This window comes from Hyaena hyaena, unplaced genomic scaffold (genome assembly GCF_003009895.1).
Source record: "Hyaena hyaena isolate Hyena2069 unplaced genomic scaffold, ASM300989v1 scaffold_90, whole genome shotgun sequence".
In the NCBI taxonomy this organism is placed as follows: domain Eukaryota; kingdom Metazoa; phylum Chordata; class Mammalia; order Carnivora; family Hyaenidae; genus Hyaena; species Hyaena hyaena.
In genome coordinates this window covers 1,578,041-1,604,663 of record NW_024080722.1, presented here as the reverse complement: position 1 = coordinate 1,604,663, position 26,623 = coordinate 1,578,041, and the positions used below count along the sequence as shown (strand labels likewise).

The window sequence follows — 26,623 nt, the reverse complement described above, 5'->3', positions numbered from 1 at the left end:
TAGGGAAATTAGAAACATGGGAAGAAAATATTAAAATATTGGAAAACACAGAACTAAAGTCAGCCAGAAAGAGGGAATATCAAGGAGATGACCGGCAGGAGTCCTTAGAATACAATACTGGGAGAAAAAAAGGAGAAAAGGCAGGTCAAATCATCAAGATACGGGAGTGACACCCAGCAGAGAGCTGCTGGGCTGAAGAAGCCAGGTGAGGGGACGGGGGTTGGGGGGTGAGGGGGCCGGGTAAAAGCGCAGGCTTGGGGGTGAGACTGGCTCTGGGGCAAACCCTAGCTCTTTCACTTCCCACTTCTGTGACCCTATGCAGGAGACCTGACTCTGACGTGGGTATTCGCAGTGCCTACTGCACCGTCTGCTGTCCAGATCCCTCGCGCTAATCCAGAGAGAGCACTTAGCACAGGGCGTGGCTATTACTATTAGCAATTACGACATTTAAATCCCAGCCCTGCCACTTGCGAGCTGTGTGACAGTGAATAAGCTGCACACCCTCCCTGAGCTTCAAAAACCCCACACATAACAGTGGGATGCTGGCTGCCGTCCCTGCAGGGCTGTGAAGATCAGTTGAGGTAACGACGCATCTGGCGCCGTCTACCGCTGGCACAGCATCTACTCAGCAGTCCCTACTGCGGGGGCGACTGTCCGCATTGCCGATGTCATACTGGGGAGGGGGCTGGAGAGGCCTCCAGAGCTGGCAGAGAACATCCTTCGACCAGACTGAGAACTCCGTTACTAAAGGCCACTGGGAGTCTTCCCCGGCTCCTTTCGGCTGCCAAGTCTTGACCTCACCAGGAGTGAGGACCGGGCACACGGCCGCTTCACCCGAAGTGAACGCTTACCTGGAACTTCGGTGTCTGCGCTTCCTGGGGGGCCTCTGTGGCTTTGGCAAAGGCCGCGCCGAGCTCTTGGAGTTCAGCGTTAAGGTCTCCCACCTGGGTAAAAACAAGAGCGGCTGAGTGCGCACCGGGACTCTCTCCCCTCTGGGCGCACAGCTCCAGGGCTCTCCCTGCTGACCTGTGTGGTCTCCCAATCAAGGGCTTTGTCGTTAGGAAAGACATGGAGTCAGCAAGGCAGGGCTTCTACTCTGGCCATCTGAGAGCTAGACGACCTCGGGCAAGGTACTTAATCTCTCCGAGACTCAACTCCCGCAACTAGAAAATGAGGATAGTACTGGGCTAAATGGGGGGACGGTACCGGAGCTAAAACCGCGCCTCACCAAGACAAAGCGCTACCGTCACTGGCGCCCACAGAGATGACCCGGCCCACAACCTGGCCTGGCCATTCCCACCATCGCGCATCCCCTAGGGACCTGCTCCCGCTCCCCGGTCAGCAGCGACTCCCGCCGCCACACGCTGGGCTCCGCCAGCGCCCGGAACTGCCCCTCTGCTGGTCCCGCTCACCACACACTGAAGGTCTCCTGCTCCAGCGGGGCCCGAACCCCCACATGATGCAATGATGTAAACTAGAAGTACGATTCTGCGAGCCAAAGCTCTGCCACACCCGACACCGGCGGTCACGCAGGCCCCGCCCTCGTCACCTCCCGCACCTCCGGGCTTAGCTCCGCCACTGCAGCCCTCCTGGCTCCTTCGTGCGTTTCTCTCCCTGTCCCTGAAGTTCTGACGGCCCGTCCTCAGCCTCGTTCTCGCCCCGCCACACGCTCTCTGGACAGGGAGACCCACTCTTAGAGTCTCAGCGCACACCTGAGCTCTCCCCGCACTTGAGACCTGCGTGCCCACCTGCCTCTGGAGGTGCCGCCTCGACGGTCCACGGGCTCCTCAAAGTCAGCGCTCTCTGAACAGACACATCACCACACGTGTCCCCCCTACGGTCCGTTTTCATGCCAGCCAGACACCCGGAAGTCACCCTCCACTGCCCCTTCTCTGAGTCCCACACCTCCTCAGCAAACCTCCCCAAATTCCCTTCTAATTTCTAACCATTCCCGGTTATCTCTGATCTCGTTTCCTGAATAAGCCCCGCCCCTCCACTCCTCTCCGGCAGTGACCACCACTCTAACTCCATCTTTCTGGGCTCTCACCTCTGTTACTGGCCTCCCAGCCTCCATTTCCTCCCTCCCACAATCCTCTCTCCAGATACAGGCTGAGACCCCGCTGAAGTGCAAACGTGGTCACAGCCCGCCTGCTTAGGAGCCTTCCGCAGCACGCCAGCCAACCAACCCAAAATGACTACTTCCGCCCCCACCGCTGGCCCCGTGCAACCGCATCAGCTCCTTCTTGGTCTCACTTCCATTCCGCACCTGGTGCACTGACCACCTCGAAATGCTTTTGGCTCCACAAACACCGATCAGGCTCCTTCCCAAGCTAACGCCTTAACCAACGTTCTCCCCTCTGCCTTCCTGCCAACCAACGGCTACTCATCCTTCAAGATACACTCAGACACCTTCTCCTCCAAGCACCACTCCCCACATACATACCCAAATCTGGTTCAGGTCCCCCGCCCTCCACTTTGCACAGCCCCCTGCATGTCCCTCAATCACCACACCTTTGCCCTGTCTTTCGCCCTCACCAGACCTGTGAGCAGAGCTGGGTTTTCTTCTCTGTATCTGTGCCTGGCTCGGTTACTGAGAAACAGCAGAATGCTATACTAACAGTAGTTATAAATGGCATGGACCATCCTGGCCACAACCCTGGATCCCAAAGGCAACAACACAGGTAGCTAACTCTTCATAGTCACGGCCTCGGCTCCTAAAAGTCTTTCAGCTCAATCTTGCCATCTTCCTAAACGACTGGGCATTGTCCAATATGGTAGCCATGGGCCACCTACCTGTGTGGCTGGACATTCAAAATCTGGTCAGTCTGAAACAAGACGTGCTGTAAGCACACACGGACTTCAGAGATGGCGTTAAGACTACAAAGGCGTTAAATACCTCATTACTACTCCTGTTTTATTGATTACATGCTAAAATGATGTAAGCATTATTGAAGTTAGTGTCACTTGTTTCTTTTTACTCCTTTCAACGTAGCTACTAGAAAATTCAAACGTCCGCATGTAACTCACATAGTATTTTTAGTGGACAGTGCTAAAGCGGACTTTCCGAAAAAATTCTAGTGGACTAAAGGACCCTTTCCCCACTTCCTATCCTCATCCCAGCTCTCTTAGAACCTTTTCACCCTAAGCCAAGCATTCAGGGATACGACAGGCCAGCCACAGAAGCTAATAAAGAAAAATCTCACTTTAGAATATCAGACACACCACCACATACCTCTTTCTCCTTTGACTTTAATGCCATGGTTAGACCCTGAATGGCTTTATCCCTCTTTAAACTATTTTTCTTTTCTGTAGCAATCTCTCTTTCCTTCTCTCTCAGGTCCTCCTGAAGTGCCTAAATTAGATTAGAAAAAGATTCACTAAGTTGATGCGTTCCAACCAAAGCGCACTGTAAATATATCTGTAAGAGCACACTCAAATGCAGTTATTCTATCTCATTCCTGTCACCCTGTGATTAATGTTTCCAAGTAGAGCTGAACGCAGTGGCGGCAGCTCCCAGTTACTGTGTTGGCGCTCACGGCAACAGGGCCGGGTGAGAAGAAGGGGATCAGATCAGTTAAGACGATGACAGCTACTCCTGTGGGAAGGACTCCGATGCCTTCTGGAATCTGAATACAGTCACATCAGAGGCTTTGAAACCGTACCAGGTTATTTGGGGGAAATAACAGATCATTAATTTCATTCCTTAATGCTACAAAAGCTAGCAGAGAATTTGGTTTGATGGAGACTGAACATACACATTTACAGTCTGAGTTCCTCTCTAAAGATGATCGTGCTGCCTGCCTCCCTCCCGGGCTGTTGTGAGGATCAAATGAGATAATGGACGGAAGCCCTTTCTAAGCTGGCAGGCGCCATACAGATGCCGGCTGCTCGGACCAGGGTGGGGAGGACGGAGCGATGGCTCTGGAACCACACAGGGAGGTCCAGATCCCCGCAAGACCTCTTCCAAGCTACACGATCTTGGAAAGGGCCTCACGTGCCCCATCCGCACAATGGGAGTGCCTGCCTCACAGAACTACTGAAGTAGGAAAGGCTGGCTGGCACGCGCTGCATCGCACGGGTGAAAGCTGCTGTCATGCCGAACTACCTATGCCCTCAGACTGAAGCAAGAGGCAAGGGTTTGTAAAAATTGTATCAACATACCTGGATCCTCTCTTCAAAGCGGTGTCTCTCCTTCTGGAGCTCCATTTGTGCAGCCTAAGAAAAGGCGTTACTTGGCACCTGGAAGGGACTCCCAATCCAACAGCTTCCCCAGAACAATTAGAACAAGTATCTCATTTCCAGACTTTTCCGCACCGTGGTGGACGTCATGGAAAGAAGTGCCCGTTCCTCTCTACCTCGCCTGGAGTCCCACCCGAGTGAAGAGAAATGGAAAGACAAGCAACCCTCATGGGCAGATCACCAGTCCCACAGAGGGTGAACCCCGGGGCCGTGGGACAATGAATAGCTAAAGAACGGGGCCCAGGGTTAAAAAGAGGAGCAGGAGACGAGGGCTGATTCCAGTGGAAAACTAACCAGTGAGGCTGCAGAAATCCCAGCCTTTGTAGGGACAAAGACGATTCTGCTCCATAAAAGATCAAGACTTTTCCTGAGCGTCTAGAACACCCCATATCGTGACTGTGCCACAGGCAGCAGCCACCCCGGGTCCAACAAGGGTGGGAGGGTCCCAGCGAGGCCCCCGCACTAGCAGGCCTGGTGGAGGCTGCGAGGGGAGCGGTGGCCTCCGGGAGGCGCTGGGGTCTGGCACTCGCAGGCCACCTCTTAGAACCCAGGGAAATACAACTCGTCTGAGGCCGCTTCTGAGTTCCACGAGGAGACAGTGATGGCGACCTCGCAAAGCGGCCGGAAGGACTCGGTGCGGGGGCGCGCTGACGCCCTTCACCGGCCGCCATACCCAACACAAGTGAGTTGCCTTCCCCCCACTGCCTCTAACCACACAGGTGAAAGAGGTACTAAGTTTTATCCCAAGAAAACCCAAAGGACAGAAACAAAGTCCCCGGGGAACAACACATCAGCACGCGGTAAAACGGAGGTAAGCAAGTATGGACTGTTTTGTTACCCAGCTCCATAGAAACGTGAGGCTGGAGGGGAAACGCCAGGGCCCCTGACAAAGGAGGTGCTGCTAATTCCTCAGCTGCCAGAGAGCTAATATTTGGAAGCAGTCTGCGTTTGACCCGTGGGGACCGAATGTGCGTCCCATCTGCCACACAGGAGTCTGGTCTGCTAATTAAAGTCCCCCTTCACACCCCGTCGCCTCACCTCAGCTTCTCTCTCCTCTTCTCCCCTTGGAGCAGCAGAAAGGCCTCGGAGCTCTGCAGTTGACACGCTCGCATCGGGACCTGCCATCTGAGACTTCTCTTTAAGGCACTGAATTAAAGCTTCTTTGCTCTTCAAAGACAGCTTCAACTCCTCAATCAGTCTAAAAGTGAACAAAATTTAAATATTAATTCTAAGCTGTTCTCCTAGCTCAGGGAGCAGGAGGAGGCAGGAAATGAGGCCAAACATCTTCAAAGTAGACACGTCCAATGACTGAACAGAAATGGAAGTGCATTTTACAGGTCGGAGAGTAAGGCCCAGACCTTGTGACACTAACTGTCCCCTCACCCCTAGCCTGGGCCTGGCAGACCAACCTCCAAGCCGCCAGACGAGGGTCTGATCAAGCCACACCTGTGCTCAGACTTTCGACTGCTCATTTTTGGGGGCCAAGAACCCTCTCTGCAAAAGAAACCGGGCACTGCAGGCTGAACAGACACGACCAACAAGGTGGACCTGGCCCGGTGAGCCGGCAAAAGCAGTCTCTCTCCTCGGCTTCTCAGGGCAAAGTTTAAAATACACTGATGTTGAAGACAAAGGCCAAACTCGTGAGCAAGGCATTCAAGGCTCCCAGCTTTTCGGGCCAAGAAGCTGAGAGGCCCCGGGGGCAGCCGCGGCTTCATCTCTCACAGGAGGCCGCCACCGGCTGCCTCACAGCCCAGCAGCCTCCCTTCCAGGTCTCTCCAGAAGCCAGGCTGTTTTGTGTCTCCCGACCTCCGCTCACACCCATCCATCTACAAGGGCCTTCACAGCGCCATCCGCACCACCTACTACACACCCAGCATCCGGCCAGTTACTCAGGCAGCGCCTCTCCCCAAGGACACCGTGCCAACCATACCCCACGGCCCCCTTGGGGACAGCCGAACACCCTCCTGGGCCACCAGGTTATGCTCCCTGACCATGGCCAAGCTATTCCACCTCTCTGAGTCTGCATTTCCTTGGCTACAAAATGGCTTTCACTTGCTCATGAGGATAAGCGATAAAATACCAGAAACGGCCCTACTTGTCTCCAGGCAGATAGCACAACTCAACCTAGGACAGTCGCTATAATTATTACTTCATTTTTTAACATCCAACAATTAGCGTTTTGTCAGAGAGCCCCCCTTTCCGTATCTGAGCCTTGAAAAGAATGTGAATAGAAGAGCAAGGACTGAAGTAAGAGTCAGAGAGCAGGGGTGCCTGGGCGGCTCAGTCAGTTAAGCATCTGACTTCAGCTCACGGTGTGATGGCAGGGTTCGTGGGTTCGAGGCCCATGTTGGGCTCTCTGCTGTCAGCACAGAGCTCGCATTGGATCCTCTGTCTCCCTCTCTCTGTCCTTCCCCTTTCATACTCTTTCTCAAAAACTAAAAAAAATAAACATAAAAAAAAGTCAGAGAGCTTCCCTGGCTCTCAGCATGAAGGGAAAGAGTCAACTAAATGTAGTTAAAAGCAGCGGGCGATGCACTGGGGCCATGTTTGTGGCCTCCGCAAATTTCTGTCTGTGACCGTATTCTATGGCTGGAGAGTAGGTCACGTGGGTGGAACTCAGGAACTGGACCAGAGTCTTACAAATGAGGCTCCAGAAAGAGGCCTCAGACCTCCCGCCTCATGGGGACGCAGTGAGGTCTGCAGGCTGGAAGAGGGCTATCACCTGACATGGGCACCTGGCCTTCCAGCCTCCAGAACTGTAAGAAATAAGTCTCTGTTGTTTGTAGGCAACACCCCCCCCCGACCCCACCCCCACCCCGGTCTGCAGTACTTTGTTCAAGCACCCCAAACAGGCGAAGACAATCGGGTACAGAGGGTCGGGGCAGCACCAGTGCGATGTCTCTGATGGATGGAGGAGTAAGATTGCCCCCTAGGGGTTCTACTCTGAAATCATCACGAAATCAGTGAAAGAGGTAAAAAGTCACTAACTACACACTTGACGTTGGCTGAGTTGTACTGTATGTAGCTTCTACTTAGATGACCTTGATCTGTTTCAGTTATCTTGAAGCAAGTTCCAGAAGGGATGGGCCTGAGTGAGGCCGGCCTGTGGGGACTGTGGCCGAACTGGAGGACCAGGTCCACCTACGGGAGCAGCCTTAATCCAGCAAGACCCAGCCCAGGCTTGCCGCGCCTTCCAGGTTTCCAAAGAAGCTGGAAATCCGGACTTGAACGTGAAACTAGTTTTTTTAAAAATATTATCAACTAATTCAAACTTCTAAAAGCACTCTATAGGCCAAATAAAATGTATCTGTTGGCCATATCTGACCTTCAGGGTACCTCCACATTAGCGCCTTACGGACACAGATCGATCACAGGAAATAAAGCAGCTGAAGCACAAAAGAGGGGAGGAAGCCGAGTAAGGCCTCAGCAGCGCCCATCCAAGCAAGGGCCCTGCCCTATGACAGGGCCATCGGGATGGCACATCTGGGTCCATCCCACCAGGGCAGGCCCACGGACCCCTGCCCCACGTCTGTGCTTATCAATTCACTCCTGACCTCCTGCCTTTGGGGAGGGAGCACACTGAGGCTGGTCCCAGGACAGATGCACGAGAGAGAGGGACACACCCCAAGGAAGCAGAAATCCAGACATGGCGTCCGGCCGCTGACCGGCCTTGGGGAGTGTGGCTGGGGCATATCCAGTCCCGAGAGACGGCCGCCCTGGCAGTCCTGGCAAAGCAGGGTTCTGTGCCTGCCCAGCCAGGCCGGGGGAAACCCCAAGAAGATGCAGCTCTCGGCAAGGCCCTGACCCGACCACCCACTCATGGAGACCCTACCACCGCACCACGTTAAGTACTCCGTGAGCCTCACCCTCCTCAAATTCCTTGTTCCGAGAGGATGAGAAGCCACACTTCTGCGGCATATGCTAACAGAGACCACTTCCTTCTATGATTACCTTGACGTGCGCACGTGTCGGACTTCAGTGCGGCCGGCCGCCTCACCCACCTCCCGGCACCCCTCCTCTGCTAAGCCTTCTCTGGCCTGAGCCCAGGCACAGCTGATCACTGCCTTGTTTTTGTCACAGCACAGACCCTCTAACGCCAATCACCACCTTTGTTTTATAACATCTGTCCCCTCCCCCACACCGGGTGCGCCATATAAGGAAGACAGTGTTCGTGTCCCGTTCCAAATGGCACCTAACCCAAGGCCCTGTTCAGTAGCTGGCCAAAGAATTCACCTAGATCTCCTTTAACCTGGCCTTAATCCATATACCCAAGTGTCTTCTAGACGCTACTCTTGCTTGGATGCCCACAATCTCCCAACCCAACACGTCCCAACTGCAAGTTTATCTTCCCACTCCCTCCACCCAAAAACATCTGTTCTTTCTCCCTTTCTTTCTCCAAACTCAGCAAACCGCACTGCCACCCACCGTTGCTCATGCTCAAAACCTGGGTGAGGCGGTATCTCTGCAGCCTCGACCGTCATCCCCAAACCCATCAGTGATCAAGCCCTTCAAACCATCATCACATCAATTCTACCACCTAATAGCTCTGCCTGGGGGCGCCTGGGGGCGTGGGTCAGTTGAGCGTCCTTTGGCTCAGGTCACAATCCCAGGTTCATGGGATCAAGCCCCACATTGGACTCCATATTGAGAGTGGAGCCTGCTAGAGATACTCTCTCCCCTCCTCCCCTGCCCCTCTCACCCACACGCGCTCTTTCTCTCTCTAAAAATAAAATAAAATAAGTAAATAAATATCTCTGCCTGTTCTTCTCCATCCTGGTTCCTTCATCTCAATCCTGGTGACCATGATCTGGTGTCTGGACTTCTGCATCATCCTGAGAAGGAAGCTTCCCATCCAGCCCCACCACCAACCCAACCGCCAGGTTCCGCCAGAAGGACCGCGTTAAATTACAGTCTGACCCTGACACTCCCCTAGTCCCTTCTTAACTCATCAGCAGCTTGTCACGTGCCCTGAGGACAAAACCCAAACTGTTCAACAAAGCCCACATGATCTGGCCAGCCTCCCTCCCCTCTTCTCTTCCCACCTCCCTTCCAGAACACAACCTTCCAGCCACGCTATGCTTCTGACGGTTCCTGGGTCATGCCCTGTGCCCTTCCACACGTACGGTCTCAGCACCTGCAACACCCCTTCTTCCTCCAAGTAATTCCTCCTTTATCCTCCTACTTCCTCTGGGAAGCCTTTCCTAATCCCTCTAAACAGAATTAGAAAGGTGTAATGTTAACCCAGCATTTATCCATCTGGCCCGGGTCACTCTGTTCCTGCCCTCCACTCCTCCCACCTAGCCAGGTGATGAAGTTCCTTGGGACAGGGACCCGGCCTGTACCACTCACCCCTACACTTGACCCACCACTTACTGAGCACAAGATGCTCAGGAAATATGTGTTGAACAAAGGGCGTGATGATCCAACAGCCAACAAACCAGCTGCTGAGCACTGGGACCCGGGCAGGGCCCTTCCCATCAGCTCTCGCCCACCACCTCTCCTCACACCCACCCCCAGCGCTCTCCCCTCTTCCCCTTCACTGGCACCAGGAATTCTGCCTTGTCTTCTTTGGTAGCTGCCCCTGCACATTCTAGTCTCTTCCCTGGGCCCGCTAATTCCAATTTAACTGCTGGAGATCTGCAGGTCCCCCAGGAAAGACAAGCCTATAAACCTTCTAAGGCCCTCACCACGGGTCAGCTGGGAGATACAAGGGAATAATACAAGAGATAAATAACTTGTATGGAAAAGGATTCCAGACTCTGTCGTAGTGCAGTGGCCACCTCTCTGGGATGGTGCCTGGAAGGAAGGGAAGGGGAAGCCCAGCAAAATACCACCTGTCCAAGGAGGCTTCTCCTCCTAGCTGTGCAATCGAGCAAATCACTCACTCACTCAGCCCTAAGGGCCTACATCTCATAGAGATCTCTGTTTCCTGACTCATCCTGAGACTCGGCTCAAAACTTCAGTTTTCCAGACCAAAGCTAAGAGGCTGCGGCAGCCACATAAATGCTAGCTCCCCCAAGCGCTGAGGCGAGAACTCTGCATAAGCGGAAACCACGGGCTCTCCCGCAGAGGCTCCTCGTTCCTCATTCACAGATGATCCTAAAACGTCCACTCATCCATTTCCCAAGCCACCATGCAAACACGCCGCAGACTCGAATCACCGAAGGTGGTGCGGACATGGAAAGAGACACGGACAGCAGCTGGGGAACCAGGACAATCAGGCACCAGCACCTAAACAACACGGTGGGCCCATCAATGGGGGTCACTGAGCAACCTCCCCCCCCAAGGAAAGGAACCACAGTCAGTATCCTCTATTTAAGGAAGTAGGCAAGTAGATCATTTGCTTCAGAATGACTTCCGTTAAACTCCAAACACAGTTGGCTCTTTAATGGATAGGTCACTGGTTAGCCAGAAGTTTCACTTGTATTCTGTTTCCTCAACCTTCCACCTCATGACCGCAAAGCAAGGCAAGAGTATCGAAATGTAAGGTTCAGGATCAAGAAGAAAAACCTCAACTCTCTCCTGACTGGTTTCGATCAGAAGTCTGGTTGCAAGATATGAGCATCAAAGACCGCCTCTAGGCCCTCTGGTCGGTCCACTTCTCTGGACTAGGTGGCACTCCTTTTGCTCCTGAACCGTCACAGAGCTCTGCGCTTGGTCTACACTGCTTTGAGCCCCTGCACGGTATGAAAGTGGGCCCTCGGCCTGCATTAAAAGACATGGTGATAAGCAGGGTCACACAAAATTCACTAGCATCTATTGTGGGGATGTAATCACTTCCTGTTCCCTCTGGGAAGATCCACAAGAGAAATTTCTCCCTGACGATGTCAAGTAAACCTGGGCTTCCCCAGAGTTACTAGCTCATTTCCTCTTGTGAGCAACGTGAATCTTTGGTCCATCATGGCTGTTGTTCTCTTTTCCCTTTGGTTACCGGGAAGCTTACAGCCAAAACTGAAGTGGTATCTGAGTAGAGCTTTTCAGCAGGAGTTTCTACCTCTAATCCTATCCTTGCCCTCATAGCACTACCCCAGCCATCTTCCTGTTCCCCTGAGGTGACCCTGGGTGTCCTCACTGTGGGGGAACAAGCAGAGAAGGAGGGAAAAAGGGTAGGAAGGGAATAACCCTTTGGCCATAGTGCCCGAGAGACGAATGTCAGTGTCAGTGCACAGCAGAGGTAAGAGGCAGACCTGTCTTTCTGCTCCAGGACCACAGCCATGTCCAAGGCCCCTTCGTGCTTCTTCTTCATCTCCGAAAGCTTGTTTTCCAGGTTCAACCGAAGCGCCTTCTCTGTCTCTGTCCCTGCAAAGGCCTTTTCCAGTTCTGCTTGGGCAGCTTTCACATCCTAGAGTTAAATTAAATGCATTTGATGCAATTTTTCAATACAATTGGGAACATTTTGAAAGGAAATTGGATTAAAATATAAATATTTATGACTTTTTCTCCGGCACATTTCCCCTCCCTGAATTGTACTATATACACGGGGAGAATCAGTAATAAATACATTTGCCAGCCATTTTCTCCCCTTGTATCCTGAAGAGTAATAGGCATTTCCAATGGAAAAGACTCAACTCTACAAAAACTGTATTTTGGGGTTTGAAGAATCAGGTCAATATTTACAGCTTCAATGAGAACAAGGAGAAATGTGCCTCTCAATACCTAAACACACATACATTCCAGAGTCCCCTACCCATAATCTCCATACAAATTCATCCCACACCCCACCACCCCCTCACTAGTTCTTTTAAGATAATGACTGCACAATTCTAAAGCACATTTTCTGTATCCCCAAGGTGATGTGGGTGCTGAAAGACTATGTTCTCCCTGAGAGCTTGGAGAGGCCGACAAAGGAATGATCTAAATCACAGAGGCAGTGCCCACGCTGGGGGAAGGGGCCTGGGGCTCAGGAAAGCGCCCGAGGGAAAGGTCTGGATCTCCAGGTGCAAACCGCTTCTGGTGACAGCACAAAGGTAAAAGTCAAATCAAACTGGGTTCAAAACCCAGCTCTCCTACTTCTTTGCTGTGGGACACTGGGTAGTCACTTAGCCTCTCTGAGCCCCCGCTTATCTATGAAACAGGTACCACCACCCCATCAAAGAGTTGCTACACGGCCTCTTCTTCCCTGCCCTTCCCCGCCACAGGGTCTAGTGTGAACACTGCGAATGGAAAAGCCCACTCACTATAAGCTGCAAAGTACAGTAACCAGCGCATCTGTTTTCTGTGTCCAGAAGGGCTCTGTGCAGCATTCCTCTGCGTGTCTAAGAAGACTCAGGGTTTCAGGGGGAGAAAGTGAGATGGGACAGAGCCCTCAAAGACCCAGAAGTAAGTGACTCGTGTCACTTAATACCAGCTTAACATGGAGGGAAACTTTGAACATCTAGGAGCCAGGATTTTTTAGCCAAGACACATCCTGTTTCCCACCAAGGTCACAGAAAGCGCCTGAGAACAAGCCGGAGGAGGAACTACACGCAGCGCCTCTCTAAGAAATGGCATCCGGTGAACACTGGGGTGAAAGGGCGGGGACGGGGGGTTGTTGGCCGGAGACCAGGGACAGGGCTGCCCGGGCCCGCGATGGCCCGCAAATCGGAATCTGCTTCCAGGCTTAGCGCATGTTAGGTGGGTTACTTCCCCTCTCTGGGCCTCAGTTTCCTCCTCTGGAGAAATAAAGAGACTAAACTAGGTAAGAAGAACACTGTTGCAGCAAGAACACAGGCTTTAAAGTCAGCAGTCGTCAACTGAAATCCAGAATCAAACGTAGACTCGCTGGTCTACACTCCGGTGTCCTCATCTGGAAGAATAAGGCCAGGCCGCAGGGCATAAGGGTATAAATTCCATAGCCTAAGGGCTGGGACAGGGCTGAACAGTGAGGCCCTCATGTCTGCGGCAATTCTGCAAGTCTGTGAAGGAGCAAAATTCTGCCCACTCCACTATCAGCCAATGGCAAGGATCCATGCTCCTCGGGGCCCCCAGACTTGCCTCTTCCAAATGGAATATTCTCTTGTTTAGGAGATCTTCGACCTGCCGCACCTGCTTCTGGGCATCTTCTTTCACCCGCTGCACTTCAGAGCCGCCCCCTGCAGCCAGGCTCTCTACCACTTTGCTGCAAAAAGAGACCAAGGTGTAAAATCCACATGGGGACAGTCTGATGGCGATTTCAATGGCCCCAAAGAGACACGGAATATTTGTTAGTCATTCCTCCCACAGACCTGTCCTGGAGATTTGTTATTGTTGATGTTTTTAATTTTTATTTATTTACATATTTATATATATATTTATTTATTTGAGAAAGAGAGAGGGAGGGAGAAATCAAGTGTGGAGAGAGGTTGAGGGAGAGATAAGGAATCTTAAGCAGACTCCACACTCAGCACAGAGCCCGACACGGGGCTTGATCCCGTGACCCTGGGATCAGGACCTGAGCCGAAACCAAGAGTCAGGTGCTCAACCAACTGAGTCACCCAGCGCCCTTTTTTTAAATTAAAATTTGTAATTAAAATGCACAGTGCAGTATATGAATGTATCAAATCAATCAACATGTATACCCTAAACTTATATGCAATCTATCAATCATACCTCAATTTAAAATACATATATACAGGGGCGCCTGGGTGGCTTAGTCGGTTAGGCGTCCGACTTTCGCTTGGGTCATGATCTCGCGCTTCGTGGGTTCAAGCCCCGCGTCGGGCTCTGTGCTGACTGCCAGCTCAGAGCCTGGAGCCTGTTTCAGTCTGTGGCTCCCTCTCTCTCTGACCCTCCCCTGCTCATGCTGTCTCTCTCTCTCTCCTAGAAATAAATAAAACATTAAAAAAAAAAATTTTTAAATACATATATACAAACACAAATTAAGGAAGAAGTAAGAATCATCTATAATCTACCAGTCAGAAAAACGAAGTCAACATTTTAGCATATGGACTTTTCAGACATTTTCTACAAAAACAGAACCAACCATACAATATATACCCATGATCTGATTTTACTACTTCATACACTGTAAACATCCTTCTGTGCCAATAAATATAAATCTCTATCATTTTTAAAGGCTACATATTAATTCACTGTATGAAATATACTAGAGTATATTAAATCAATCCCCTATTTTTTTTACTGAAGTATACCTGACACACATCAATCCCCTAACTTTAAAATATTTACATGATTTCTGATTTTACACATTTGTCTGAAAACACTTCTAAAGCTCTGGGAACAGTGCCCAGTGCAAAGTACTCAAATACACGTTAGTGCTGTTCCGTACTCTCTCATAAGCAGGGTTATAATAAGAGCATCCTTGCATGTGTAGGACCCAGTGATCTCCCAGGGTCAGTTCCCACAGAGGGCACTACGGGGACCACGGGGAGGCACACCTAAGACTTTTGACAGCTACTGCCAAATCTACTGCCAAATCTCCCGCTGGGAAACTTCCAGCAAAGTACACCTCCACGAGTGGTAGGAGAGGTGGAGAGCTGGTCTGACGAACCAAGGCGCAAAGGAGCAGTACCCAACAGAAAGAAATTTGAGGGATCAAGGGCCTTTTGACGCCACCTTTCGCCCCCGGGAGGGGAAAGCATTTTCAGTACCGCGTGCTCCATCTGCGAGCGCCAGCCACCACCCGGGGCCCGGCGAGGACGCTGCACAAGCAGCCCGCGCTCCGCAAGCACAGCGTCCACACTGCCGGGGCAGCATGGAATGCTGTCGGGGAGACAAGCAGCGGCGGGGGGTGGCGCACCGGAATCTGACGCAGGACTGCAACGCCTGATGCCCTTCATCTGGGTCCTCCTCCTCCGAAGAAGGGCAGGGTCAGGCACGAACGTGTGGGGCATTTACTCAGAGCGCTTCTCGGCAGATTTCTAAGCGGCTGCAGGTTGGCAGAAGCAGGATCATAAAGGAAATGGCTCCACCTAAAGCTGGCTTCTCAGAAAACCTGCAACGGAGCCAACGTATTCACCGCCGCCTCCTGTGCCCTACTTTAGGGGGCGCATGGAATGTTCCTGGCCAGGAGCCACGTGACCCGACGCTCACATGCACGGGCCATGTGAATTTTTGACTGAGAACAATGGAAAGTCAAGAGGGCCATACTCGCTGTCTGAGAATCAAACAGGAGCTGCCTGCAAATAGAGACTTTATTCATATCTTGCTTCCTTTCACCAAGAAGGCTTCCGAAGGCCCCAGTGTCCTGACATCACTTTAATGGAATTCAATGTTCAACTAAAAGAGCGACCATGGACTCCGAAGCCTGAACAGATCTGCTTCCAAATTTACACTCTCTCATGTCCTCAGTGTGACTCTGGGTAACTCACCCCGTACGCCTCAGGCTCCTCCCTTGAAAAAGGACATGTTTGGCTCTTAGAGCAAATGTGCTGACACGCGTGGTGGCCGCAGCACGGCACCCCTCGCCCTCCGGTCTGAGTGCCGCCCGCCGGCCCTGTGGCCACCGCGGTGCTGGCCCCTGCTGAGCTGCTAGGAGAGGCCTCAGTCTACCCTCTGGGATAAGACAGGTCATCCTCCGGCCAGAAGCAGGGCCACCACCACCACTTCCCCGATGATGCCATGGAACGTGCTCGGCCCCGGCCCGCTCGGCTCCTTGCTCCATCAGTCACGTCGGGAGTTCCCCGTGATCCATAGTCGTTACTGTCACTCCCCGAGAGGCTGACACCATACTCAAGGCTGGGGGCTCTTCCTCCTGAGCTGTGGATTCGGGACTTTTCCAGTCCTGAGTTCCCAGTAACCACCAGCAGGGTTTTAGCCCTTGAGCCTTACAGAGCCTCCTCTTGGGAACGGTCCCTTCTGTCACCGCCCGCCCCCCGCCCAGCGAGGGCAAACATGACATCTCCCCCCATCCGCCCACTTCGAACCCTGGAGTGATTAGAGTCCAAACCACATACACTGGCAAGAGGCGGACTACAATTTCTAACAAGTGCTGGTATTATTCAGTTTGTTTTCATTTTAGTTATACCAATAAAATACATTCTCAATAATAAATGTCCCAACTTTTCATTTATCATCTTTGTATTTTACAGTTACTGTAGCAATAAAATTTATACTCGGCAGCATGGTGCAGTTTTCCTCTGCTAATGGAATTATTATTTTTGTTTGTGTTTTAAAGCTACAGAGATAAAATTTACTCCCGACAATATGTCTGCTTTTGTTTTTAATGTCCCCTTATTGTAACTGATAAATACAACAATGGAGAGCCAGCACAGACGTGTTTCCTCCACAGCCAGACAGAGCGGGCTCCAGAGCCAGAGCGGCCCCAGCTCTGTCGCCCCCTGGGCAGGCCCCCCGACCACTCTGGGACCCAGGTGCCCCCCGAATCAATGAGAATGCCGGCCGCCTCACATCACTGTTGTGCAGCTGATAAAGCGACAAAGCATGTCAAGTGCCAGACATGGGGTGTGGGGCAAAGCAGGATAAACGGCTGCCCACTCCCCCTATCCTGTCTCTCCTTGCAGAATTTGGGCCAACAGAGAAGATAGAAAGCAAGACTAAGGCTAAGAAATGTGGGGACACAGTGGTCTAATCCAGCATGCCACCCAATACAAAAGACAACCTAATATAAACGCGACACCCGCAACCCTTTTTAACCATCGCCACGTCCTCTTGATTCTTTCCATTCTAATTATAGCTCAGGAGAAAAAGCAGGGGCTTTTCCAGTGACAGGTCCTGTATCTCCTGCTCCCCCCAACACACACACACACACACACACACACACACCCCACCATAAAAGTGAAAAAGGGAGTTGAGGGCATTAATGAAGGTACTTTTTCCATCCACAAGAAGGCAGCACACCCACGCCTTGTAGGTGCTGGGCAGTTAGGGGCAGGGAAAGGCACACTCAGCAGGGATGTGGTGACAGTGAGCATGTCCTACCGCGCGGCACGCACAAAGGCCCTTGGGGTAGGAACAGCTGAGATGCCCCACGTGCCACTAAGGGAGCACCGGCTCTTGGCCTCAGAAGGGGTAGAGTCCTGTTGGAGAAACGAGAATCACACAGAGGGAAAGAACAAAAGCATATGAGGGGCACCTGGGTGGCTCAGTCAGTTAAGCGTCTGACTCTTAGTTTCAGCTCAGGTCATGAGCTCATGGTTCAAGGTTCGAGCCCCACACAGGGCTCTAGGCTGACAGCATGGAACCGGCTTGGGATTCTCTCTCTGCCCCTCCCCTGCTCATGCTTGCGCACGCAGTCTCTCACTCTCAAAATAAATAAGTAAACTTAAAAAAAGAACAGTCAATGTTATGGAAAACAAGCGTAAGAATCAGTGCTGGACCCGAAGTCAGGGACCTGTGCTCTCATCCCAGCTCCGATCCTCCTGCCCAAGTGCTGTTCATCACGGTCCTTCACATCTCCAGGCCTCAACACCCCCCCTTCCCCCCGCCCAGGGAGGCTTTCCTGGAGACGTGCCTAGCTCCAGGGAGAACAATGGCATGCAACTGATGCACGAGTGTTGTATAAACTGTAAAGTGCTGCCGCACGCATGGGAGTGTGATTCTATGCCAGGGAACTTGTGAAGGGGTACAAATGTGGGCTGCGGGCAGCCCGGCAGCCTTCACCCCGAGCCTCTGTGTCAGGTAGGCACCAGGAGACGCAGACGGGGCTGGCCAGGGCAAGGCTAGAGCATCAGGAATGGAACCCGTTCAGTACCCATGAGCTGCATGGGGGGGTGAAGAGCTGGTGGAGGGAACGCCGGAGCAGCTACGTCATTGTAAGCACTCAAATAAAACAGAGCTCGTGATCTTAACCCCTAACCTAGGAGTCATCTCTGGCACCCCCACACACACACCGTCCACTGGCAAGGCCTGTTGACTGCGCTCACCAGATGCCTTCACGACCCAGCCACCCGTCACCATCGCTAGCCTCCCACCTAAACTACGGGACTGGCCTCCTCACCGGTCTCCCTGCCTCCGCCCGTGCTCCGGCTACAAAGCGCCTTCCTCTCGGCTCCACAGTGACCCCCACAAAACTATACCCTGACTGTGTCGGCTGCTCAAAACCCATGACCCCTTCCCATTTATCTTGGGACAGTCTCTGCCACGGCCTCAAACCCCCGCGGGACAAGACGGAGACCTCCCCAGGCGTCGTATTTCCTCGGACCTGCGCGTGTACCAGTCAATTCCCACCTGCTCCTCGCACATCACCCAAGTGCCCCCTCCTCAGGGCCCCCTCCCGGCAATACGTCTCTATTGGCAGATCTACTCCTACCCTATCAACACTCACCGCTGCCCCTGTCTTCCCCACAGCTCCTTTCCCACTTCGTAGTCATCTGTTTGTTATTCCAAGTATTTTCTCACCACTGGCCCTTCTAGAATGACAGCGCCTGTGTCTGTCTAGATCACCACCGCCTCCCCGGGAACCCGGTCCAGTGCAGCACAAAACAGCTGCTTAATAAATCTTTCCTGGATAAATTAATACAACTAGTCACACCCAAAAAGGTCTCTTTGGGCAGCTTGGGGCATCTATGCCTACAAATCCGTGTGCGAGCTGAAAACACCCAGCCCCGGGTGTGGTACGGAAGAGCGTGCACAGCCTTTGTGAGTGTGGATGTCCATGTGCACATGCCTGTGAAAGGCAAGTCTTAGCCAAGACCTGCAGCAGGCAGGGCGCTGAGCATGAAACAGACCAAATTCAAACTCTACTACTGACTTCCGGACTTGGTAAAGTAGACTTGACTTCCTGTCGGAGAATGAGGTGCTTTAAAAAAAAAAACACAACAAAAACAAAAACTTTTTAATCTAGTTTACTCATTCATTCATTCACTCACTCATTCATTCAGAAAATACCTAGCATGCAAGGTCGGCAATAACTCCGGGAAGCCCAGGCTGGGGAACCCCACCCCCTCACCCTGTCTTCGTCTCCTCCAACTTCCAGCTGCTGGCCATGTGACAACAAAAGGAGCGATATGGCCCAGCCCATGAGTCCATGCTCCCGGCCCACTGCATCCAGCAGGAGCTTGGCTACCAAGACAAATGAAGCGCTTCCCCCTAAGCCTTCAGCCAGATCCTTGGTCGAAGGGGAGGGGTCAGCCCTGGGAAGTCTTATTCCACTCTCACCAAGCAAAACTCTGGACACTTCGGTGTCCCAAAAGACCCGCAGATGCCCTCTGTCACTGTGCCCCCGTTACACTCCGTTGACAAGCTTGCTGCATGGCTGGAGTGAGGGGACGCCTCTCTCCTAATCCTCCATATGTGGCACAATTACATGATAAATGTTTATGAATGAAGGAACAGCCAATCGAGTCACAGACTGTATTCTCTGAACTGGGCTTGTGTTCAAACAATATTCAAAGTAATTATTTGATTACTTAAAATAATAGTTTTCAAACGTGTTTTAAGCTGAACACCTCTTTTAAACAAAATATTATAAGAGACCCTAGTGCATTAAGCAGATACAGAAACAAGTCCCGCTGGTTAAAGCCCTACCCCCTGTGCCCGGGCCTCATTCACCACAGGGGTCCCTCAGGGTCCCTGCAGGTTCCTAGGGCTTTGACCGCAATGAAAATGAACAAGCCGCTGATAGAATTAAGGACATGGACGGATCGCACAAACATATTGCTGAGGAAAGAGGCCAGACACAAAAGGGCGCACGTACAGTGCAGGCCTGTGTGCCCATCCAGCTCAAGCACGGGCAGAACCAAGCACTGGTGCCATCACTGGTCAGCACGGTGGTTATCCTGGTGGAGAAGGGGACTTCTGGGGGGTGGGTGATGATCTGGTTTTCGAGCTGGATGGTGGCCCCACAGGCATGTTTGCTTAGTGCAAATTTGCCACGCTGCACACTTAAGATCAGATCGTTTTCCCTGCAAGTATATTACCCTTCAAAAGTTCGCTGAAAAGTGATTAAACAAAAACAGACACCTCCGCGGGGTCCTCCAGGCACAGAGTGGGAGAGCAACTGGCTCAGAAAACCGGAACGACCCAGCCGGCCTCCAGTCCCAGGACCCCGGGCGCCCCGCGAGCCTGTGACGGGACAGCAGGTACTCACGAGGCTTTGATGAGCAGCCGCTCCCTCTCCTGGAGCTCCCATTTCAGACTCTCCACTTCCACTTTGAGTTCGATGTTCTTCCAGCCGAGATGAGGAAGGAAGAGAAACAACGTGAAACACGGGACCCAGGAACGTGTGCAGCGGGGAAACCGCTTTCCACACAGACTAACCTACAGGATGCTTATAAACAGGCAGATGCTAGATTCAAACCCTCATTAGCCCCAGGGCACAGGGAGAAGGGAATTATTAAACACTGGTGGTCTCAAAAGGAAGCCCTGGATTTCTCAAGACTTGGAACAATTATGTAAATTTTCCAAGCTCCTAACAGCCAGAGCATTCAAACATCGAGGCATAAATGTCATACAAGTGAGGCTGATTTAAAAATTGTTTGCCCTCCGCCAGGCAAATTTACAAGCAATTCTGCCGTTTGCGTTTCCCATTCCAAGGCAATTACTTCTAGTTGTTTACAATCATGCATGTGGTGGCTATAGCAGTGGAAACGTGCTACAGCCTCAAAAAAAATAAAGTAAAATAAATAAATAAAACATGTGGATGGATAAGTGGGAGGCCACACCACCGCCTGTCTCATTTCAGCGGAAGATTTCGGGGCACTTACTGAAGAGCCACAGCTGCATGGGGCAAGCTGTCTCTTAGGGCCACCACTGTGTTCTCCAACCAAACGCCCTCCTCTTCACTGACTGCAGCGAAGGGAGTCACACATGGCCTTGGCCTTCGAACTCACGGGAGTTAGAGTCTCTGGTAAAGACATCGCAGTGTGAGACAGCGGGGCAGTGCCGGGCCTCTCAAAGCCACCCACGAATGTATCCCCTACGGAACGGCAGATGAGCTCACGCGGTACAGCCTGGGGTCTGAGTGTGTAGTTGGTGGAGGACCGCTATAAATCCAAGATTTCTCTGTTTTCCTGCTCCTGTTTTATTTTAATAATTTGTGCCAATTTTACATCCCACTCCATAATACACGTGCGTTATTTTAAATAAAAAACACACTTCCAGTAAAATTCATGGTCTCTGGGGACACGCCTCCCACCATTCTGCCAAGCAGCCCTGGGGCAGCGAGGACCCGAGACTGAGAAGTCAGCCAGAATGGAAATCCTCAACCTGCTAACCTGGGCTGCTCTCAGACACAGACCCAGCACCTGTGACAGGCCAAGCGTGGGGCTGAGCACTGAGGGCGGCGTGGTGAACAAGGCAGATGCAGGCCCTGCCTTCACGCCAGTGTCAACTATAATACTTGAAGTGCCAGCCTGTAACTGTTCTCGGAAGCACAAGTCGAGGAGGGGAGAAAGCAAAGGTGCTTCCTTCAGGCCACTCAAGTGTCAAAAGAAAAGTACAAGCCCTCCCAACCTGGGGGATTTGAGGACCAAATGAGCTAACAGATGAGAAGAGCCTAGCAGCCGGGGGTTTCCCAGTACGGTATCTTCTTCACTGTCAACAACAGTAACTGAAGAAGTCATCTATGAGACCAAACTTTTTCTAGAAGAAGCTGATCTCTGCATAAAGGACACTGTGTGACAGTCCATCGGTCAACCGGTTCTGTGAAGACCTATGGCAACAGCCTTCAAACAGAAGACACCTTTTCAGCTCTAAGAAGGGCAGAGAGTTTCCACTTAAGAACTGACACCAGATCGTCTAAACTGCTTTCTGATGAACTAACCGGCACCCCCAACCCAGAAACCTAAAACAATGGAGAGCTGATGTGTCCACTAGACTATTTTTCTCAAGCCCAATACCTAAAGTTATAAACTTATATACATGGGAATCAGCCTCCAAACCAAAAATCAAGACACCTTATAAGCTTAAAATGGAATTTCATTATGAAAGAGAATGAAGAAGCTATTACACTACTGTTTAGGAAAAGATATCCAAGTTATTATTAAAAAAAACTGCAAGGTGCAAAACAGAACGTGCCTGCGTTTCTGTAAAAAGGAGATTTATATACATACACACCCCTGCTTGTACATACATAAAATTCCTCTGCATAAATAATTAATAATATCGGTTAGATCTGGGGAACTAGGAGACAAGGGTGGATGAAAGTCTTTCCAGTGTATTCCTTTGATGCTCTTTGAATTCTGAGCCAGGTACACCTATCCAACAGCTTGAAATAAAAGTATAATTAACTCAGGTCATCTAATCAGACGGTGTAAAAAAAAAAAAAAAAAAAAAAGCTAAGCAGGCCCGCACTCAGAATGCACCTCTCACAGTAGCTCTGGGACATCCAGCAAGTAACTGATCTTCCCTGAACGTCAGCCTCCTCTTCTGTAAGATGAGGATAATCTCCACTGCACAGGGCTGGCTTGAGAATTAAAATAAGATGATAAATGTCCAAATGCCCAGGACCGTGGCTTATAAAGAGCAAAGCAATTAACATGCTTTGGCTCCCTATCACCCTAAAAGCGTGTAACCATACCCACACAGAAACTATGATTGTATCATCACCTCCTTCCAGAAAAGGGGACATCCTCATTGCCTTTCCACCCCCACACTGAAGGGAAAAAAACTGCCTTAAGGGACAAGAGAGCTTCTCAATTCTTGAAAAGGCTCAGAAGTACAGTACAATCCCTCTTCAAGACAAGCCCATTTAAGTTCATCTGCTGAAATTCAAGGAGAGTCCTTTCTCCCCCTTCCAAAGTTTCCACTGGTGCAAACCTCAGAGGAGAAAAGATGGACTACTTCCCGGGCCAGGGGCTAATCTGCTCGAGAAAGCCAAAACATGGGCACTGAAATACTGTTTGTGCTCATGTCTTGTCAGGAAAGCCAAGTTCTGTTTTCAACTTTCAGAACCAAGGTTCCTTTTCAGGCAGAGGCCTCCAGGTCAGGCCTTCGGACGGGAACAGCCGCTCTTCTGACAGTTAGAAGCAAGCACTCCAGGAATACAGAGGAGCCAGGGCACAAACAGCTGACAGGCCTCACTGAGAGCTGCCAACGGAAGTCTCGGGCAACCAGTGAGGGTAATCGCCAAGTACCGACTGTGTGCTCGGCCTCCTCCTCGGCAGTCCCATTTAATGCACGCAAATAACCCTGTGACGGAGGGATTATCACTTAACTCCGAAAGCAAGCCCAGGGAGGTGAAGGGACTTGCCTGCGGCTACACGAGTTAGCAGGTGACAGCAGCTGCAATTCTAAAGACATGCCGCCATTTCACCGTCTTTGTCTCAATTATAAATAATTAGGAAAAGACAACTGAGATGCAGATAGTGAATGAGAATTTGGATTTTAAAAAGAGAGACAGAGTCCCTTAAAATTAATCTTGTATCTCTTTGCTTACTATTAAGGTCGTCCTGTTGTCTTTACGCTCCCCGTAATCCATTCGAATTAAATGAAAGCAGCTCTGTCTATTCAGGCTAACTCGGAGAACAAATATTAATCAAATTTCTGCTGCGAATGACTGAGACAAGACACCAGGGGTGCCAGTGAGAAATGGGACCTCACGGTTTTATAGACGTGCTCAGTGGGGCCATCAAATTCCTGTTGCATTCTTTCCTCCAGGAAATAGATGCGGAGCTTTAAATTAAAGTTTTCTTTCTTCAGTTCAGTGATTTGCTGGAAAATAAGCACAGAAGGGTTATCAAAAGTAAGGTCTGAAGGGTGGTACCTGCATTAATCCTCGTAGCTCCTAAGGCTACAAATGGATTGAAATGTTAAATACTAGAGAAAACTTACCTCTGCTGCAATTGTACCAACCCAGAATTAAGTAGTGGTTCTCATTAGCCAAATTTAAGACAATCTGAGCACTGGACTGACTAATGAGTAAAGAAAAGAATTCATGACTCCACACTGCTAATAAGAAAGCAACGACAGAAAGAATGGAAAGAAAAAGAACGAAAGGAAAAGGCAAATTTCTTCTTCACAAATGAAATCCAGTTAGTAAATGCAGAGGAATAAAAGAAACAGGAAATCGCCATTATAAAAACATAAATAAAAATAAAATATAAAATATAAAAATAAGGGCACCTGGGTGGCTCAATTGGTTAAGCATCCAACTCCTGATTTCAGCTCAGGTCATCATCTTGGTAATCTGTGAGTCCAAGCCCCGCACTGGGCTGCCAGCACGGAGCCTACTCGGGATTGTGTCTATCCTTCTCTCTGTCCCTTTCCCGCTTGCACCTTCTGTCTCTCCCAAAGTAAATAAACTTTAAAAGTTATAAAAATAAAAATAAATTAAAAAAAAAGAAAATCACCATTAGACAACCACTACAGTAATAACTGATTCAGGTAAGAATCATCAACGCTAGGGGCCCATGGGTGGCTCAGTCGGTTAAGCATCCAACTTCAGCTCATGTCATGATCTCATGGTTCGAGAGTTCGAGTCCCACTCAGGTTCTGTGGTGACAGTTCAGAGCCTGGAGCCTGCTTCGGTTTCTGCGTCTCCCCCTCTCTCTGCCTTTCCCAACTCATGCTCTGTCTCTGCCTGTATGTCTCTCTCCCTCTCTTTCTCAAAAATAAACATTAAAAAAAAAAGTATCATCAATGCTAAAAGTATTTGATAAAAGATCACTGGAGAACATGATATTCACCCAGCTATGACCCCACAAATGGCTTATTAATTACTAAAGGAAAAGGTCCCACTACAAGTTAGGAACCCAGTAGACACCACCTAAATCAAGATAATATATTAAATGTCACCAGAGGTGGGGCAAACTGACATGCAGTGTCTCCTGAAATAAATCACTGAAAGCAAGTGACTTCATTTTAAATGTTCCTGCACCTAATCAAGTAGTCCATCAGGCAAATCCAAATATAAAGACATATGCAAAGCAGCAGACCTGAGCTCTTCAAAAGTCTTAATGACAATCTTAAGGCAAAAATGGCTGGGGAACTCTTCTAAGTGGAAATAATGGAGGCATGATTACTAAGTTCAATAAAATCATACAGTAAATCTTGAATTAAAAAAAATCTCCATGAGGATAAGTAGGGGAATCTGAATAACAACTTTGTATTAGGTAATAGCGTTATAATTTTGTAAAATGTCCTAAGAAAGAGATACATACTAAAGCCTATAGGGATGCTGTCATGACGTCTGCAATGGACTAACGAGTGGGGAGAGACGGAAAGAAAAAATAAAGCAAATGTAGCAAAATACTGATTGACGAATCTAGATGTAGAATACATGATTGGTTGTGCTTTTTAAAAAAAATTTTTTTTTGATGTTCTATTTATTTTTAAGAGAGAGAAAGAGAGAGAACAAGCAAGGGAGGGGTAGAGAGAGAGGGAGACACAGAATCTGAAGAAGGCTCCGGGCTCCGAGCGGTCAGCACAGAGTCTGATGTGGGGCTCGAACCCACAAACTGGGAGATCATGACCTGAGCTGAAGTTGGATGCTTAACCAACTGAGCCAACTAGGTGGCCCGGTTGTTGTGCTATTTTGCAAACTTCTATAGGTTTGCTTTGCTTGGTCATGGATATGCCCATGGATATCATGGGTCATAAAACAAATTTAAGAGAACTGAAATCAAGCCATGTTCTCTGACCATAAAAAACTTAAGGTAGAAATCAATAACAGAAAGAAACTGGAAAATACCCAAATACTTAGACATTAAACAACACATTTCTAAATAATCCATGGGTCAGAGAGGAAGTATCAAGGGAAATCTGAAGATATTTTAAATTAAATGAAAATGCAAATATATCAAAATCTGTAGGATGCAGTTAACAGTAGTAATGAGGGAAAATGTATACTATTAAAATGTGTTAGAAAACAAGAAAGGTCTCAAATCAACAACCTAAGCTTCTACCTTAAGAAGCCATAATAAGAGCAAAGTAAACCCAAAGCAAGAAACAGGACCGATATAATAAACATAAGAACAGAAAACAATAAAATGGAAAGCAGGAAAACAGAAAAAAAAATTGTTTCAAATGATTGATGAAATTGATATACCTCTACCAAGACTGGCAAAGATAAACAGAGAAAGACCTAACTTACCAATATCAAAAAGTGAAAGGTTATCACTACAGATCCCACAGCAATTAAAGGGACAGGAAGAGAATAACGCATAACTCTATACACATAAATTGAACAACTCAGATGAAATAGTACAATTCCAAAAAAAGCAAAAATTGCCAAAATTCACTAAAGAAAAATAGACATACAGAGTAGGCTTGTATCTATTTTAAAAACTGAATTTGTAATTCAACCCCTTCCAGACAAGAAAATTCTAAACAAAATTATTTCAGTAGTGATTTCTACCAAATATTTGAAGAAGGAATAATGCCATTTCTAAACAATATCATCTAGAAATTAGAAGGTGAGGGAACTTGGGGCGCCTGGGTGGCTTAGTCGGTTGGGCGTCCGACTTTCGCTTAGGTCATGATCTCGCGGTTCGTGGGTTCGAGCCCCGCGTCGGGCTCTGTGCTGACTGCCAGCTCAGAGCCTGGAGCCTGTTTCAGTCTGTGACTC

The 26,623-nt window shown here is 49.9% G+C and overlaps 1 protein-coding gene across 9 annotated transcripts in view; it reads right to left on the bottom strand.

Annotated features, from left to right (window-relative positions):
• CDK5RAP2 (CDK5 regulatory subunit associated protein 2) overlaps positions 1–26,623 on the bottom strand; it is a 168,210-nt gene that overhangs the window by 114,968 nt on the left and 26,619 nt on the right. For 7 of the 9 annotated variants that reach the window (XM_039234624.1, XM_039234625.1, XM_039234626.1 and 4 more), the window contains exons 4-11: positions 23,659–23,769; positions 20,207–20,283; positions 13,213–13,336; positions 11,427–11,581; positions 5,278–5,437; positions 4,162–4,215; positions 3,233–3,352; positions 852–944 (exon numbers count right to left, since the gene is read on the bottom strand). In XM_039234624.1, the coding sequence (XP_039090555.1) occupies positions 852–944; positions 3,233–3,352; positions 4,162–4,215; positions 5,278–5,437; positions 11,427–11,581; positions 13,213–13,336; positions 20,207–20,283; positions 23,659–23,769 (894 nt within the window). The remainder of the gene's footprint in view (positions 1–851; positions 945–3,232; positions 3,353–4,161; positions 4,216–5,277; positions 5,438–11,426; positions 11,582–13,212; positions 13,337–20,206; positions 20,284–23,658; positions 23,770–26,623) is intronic. The other 2 variants (XM_039234622.1, XM_039234623.1) reach the window with 2 other exon arrangements.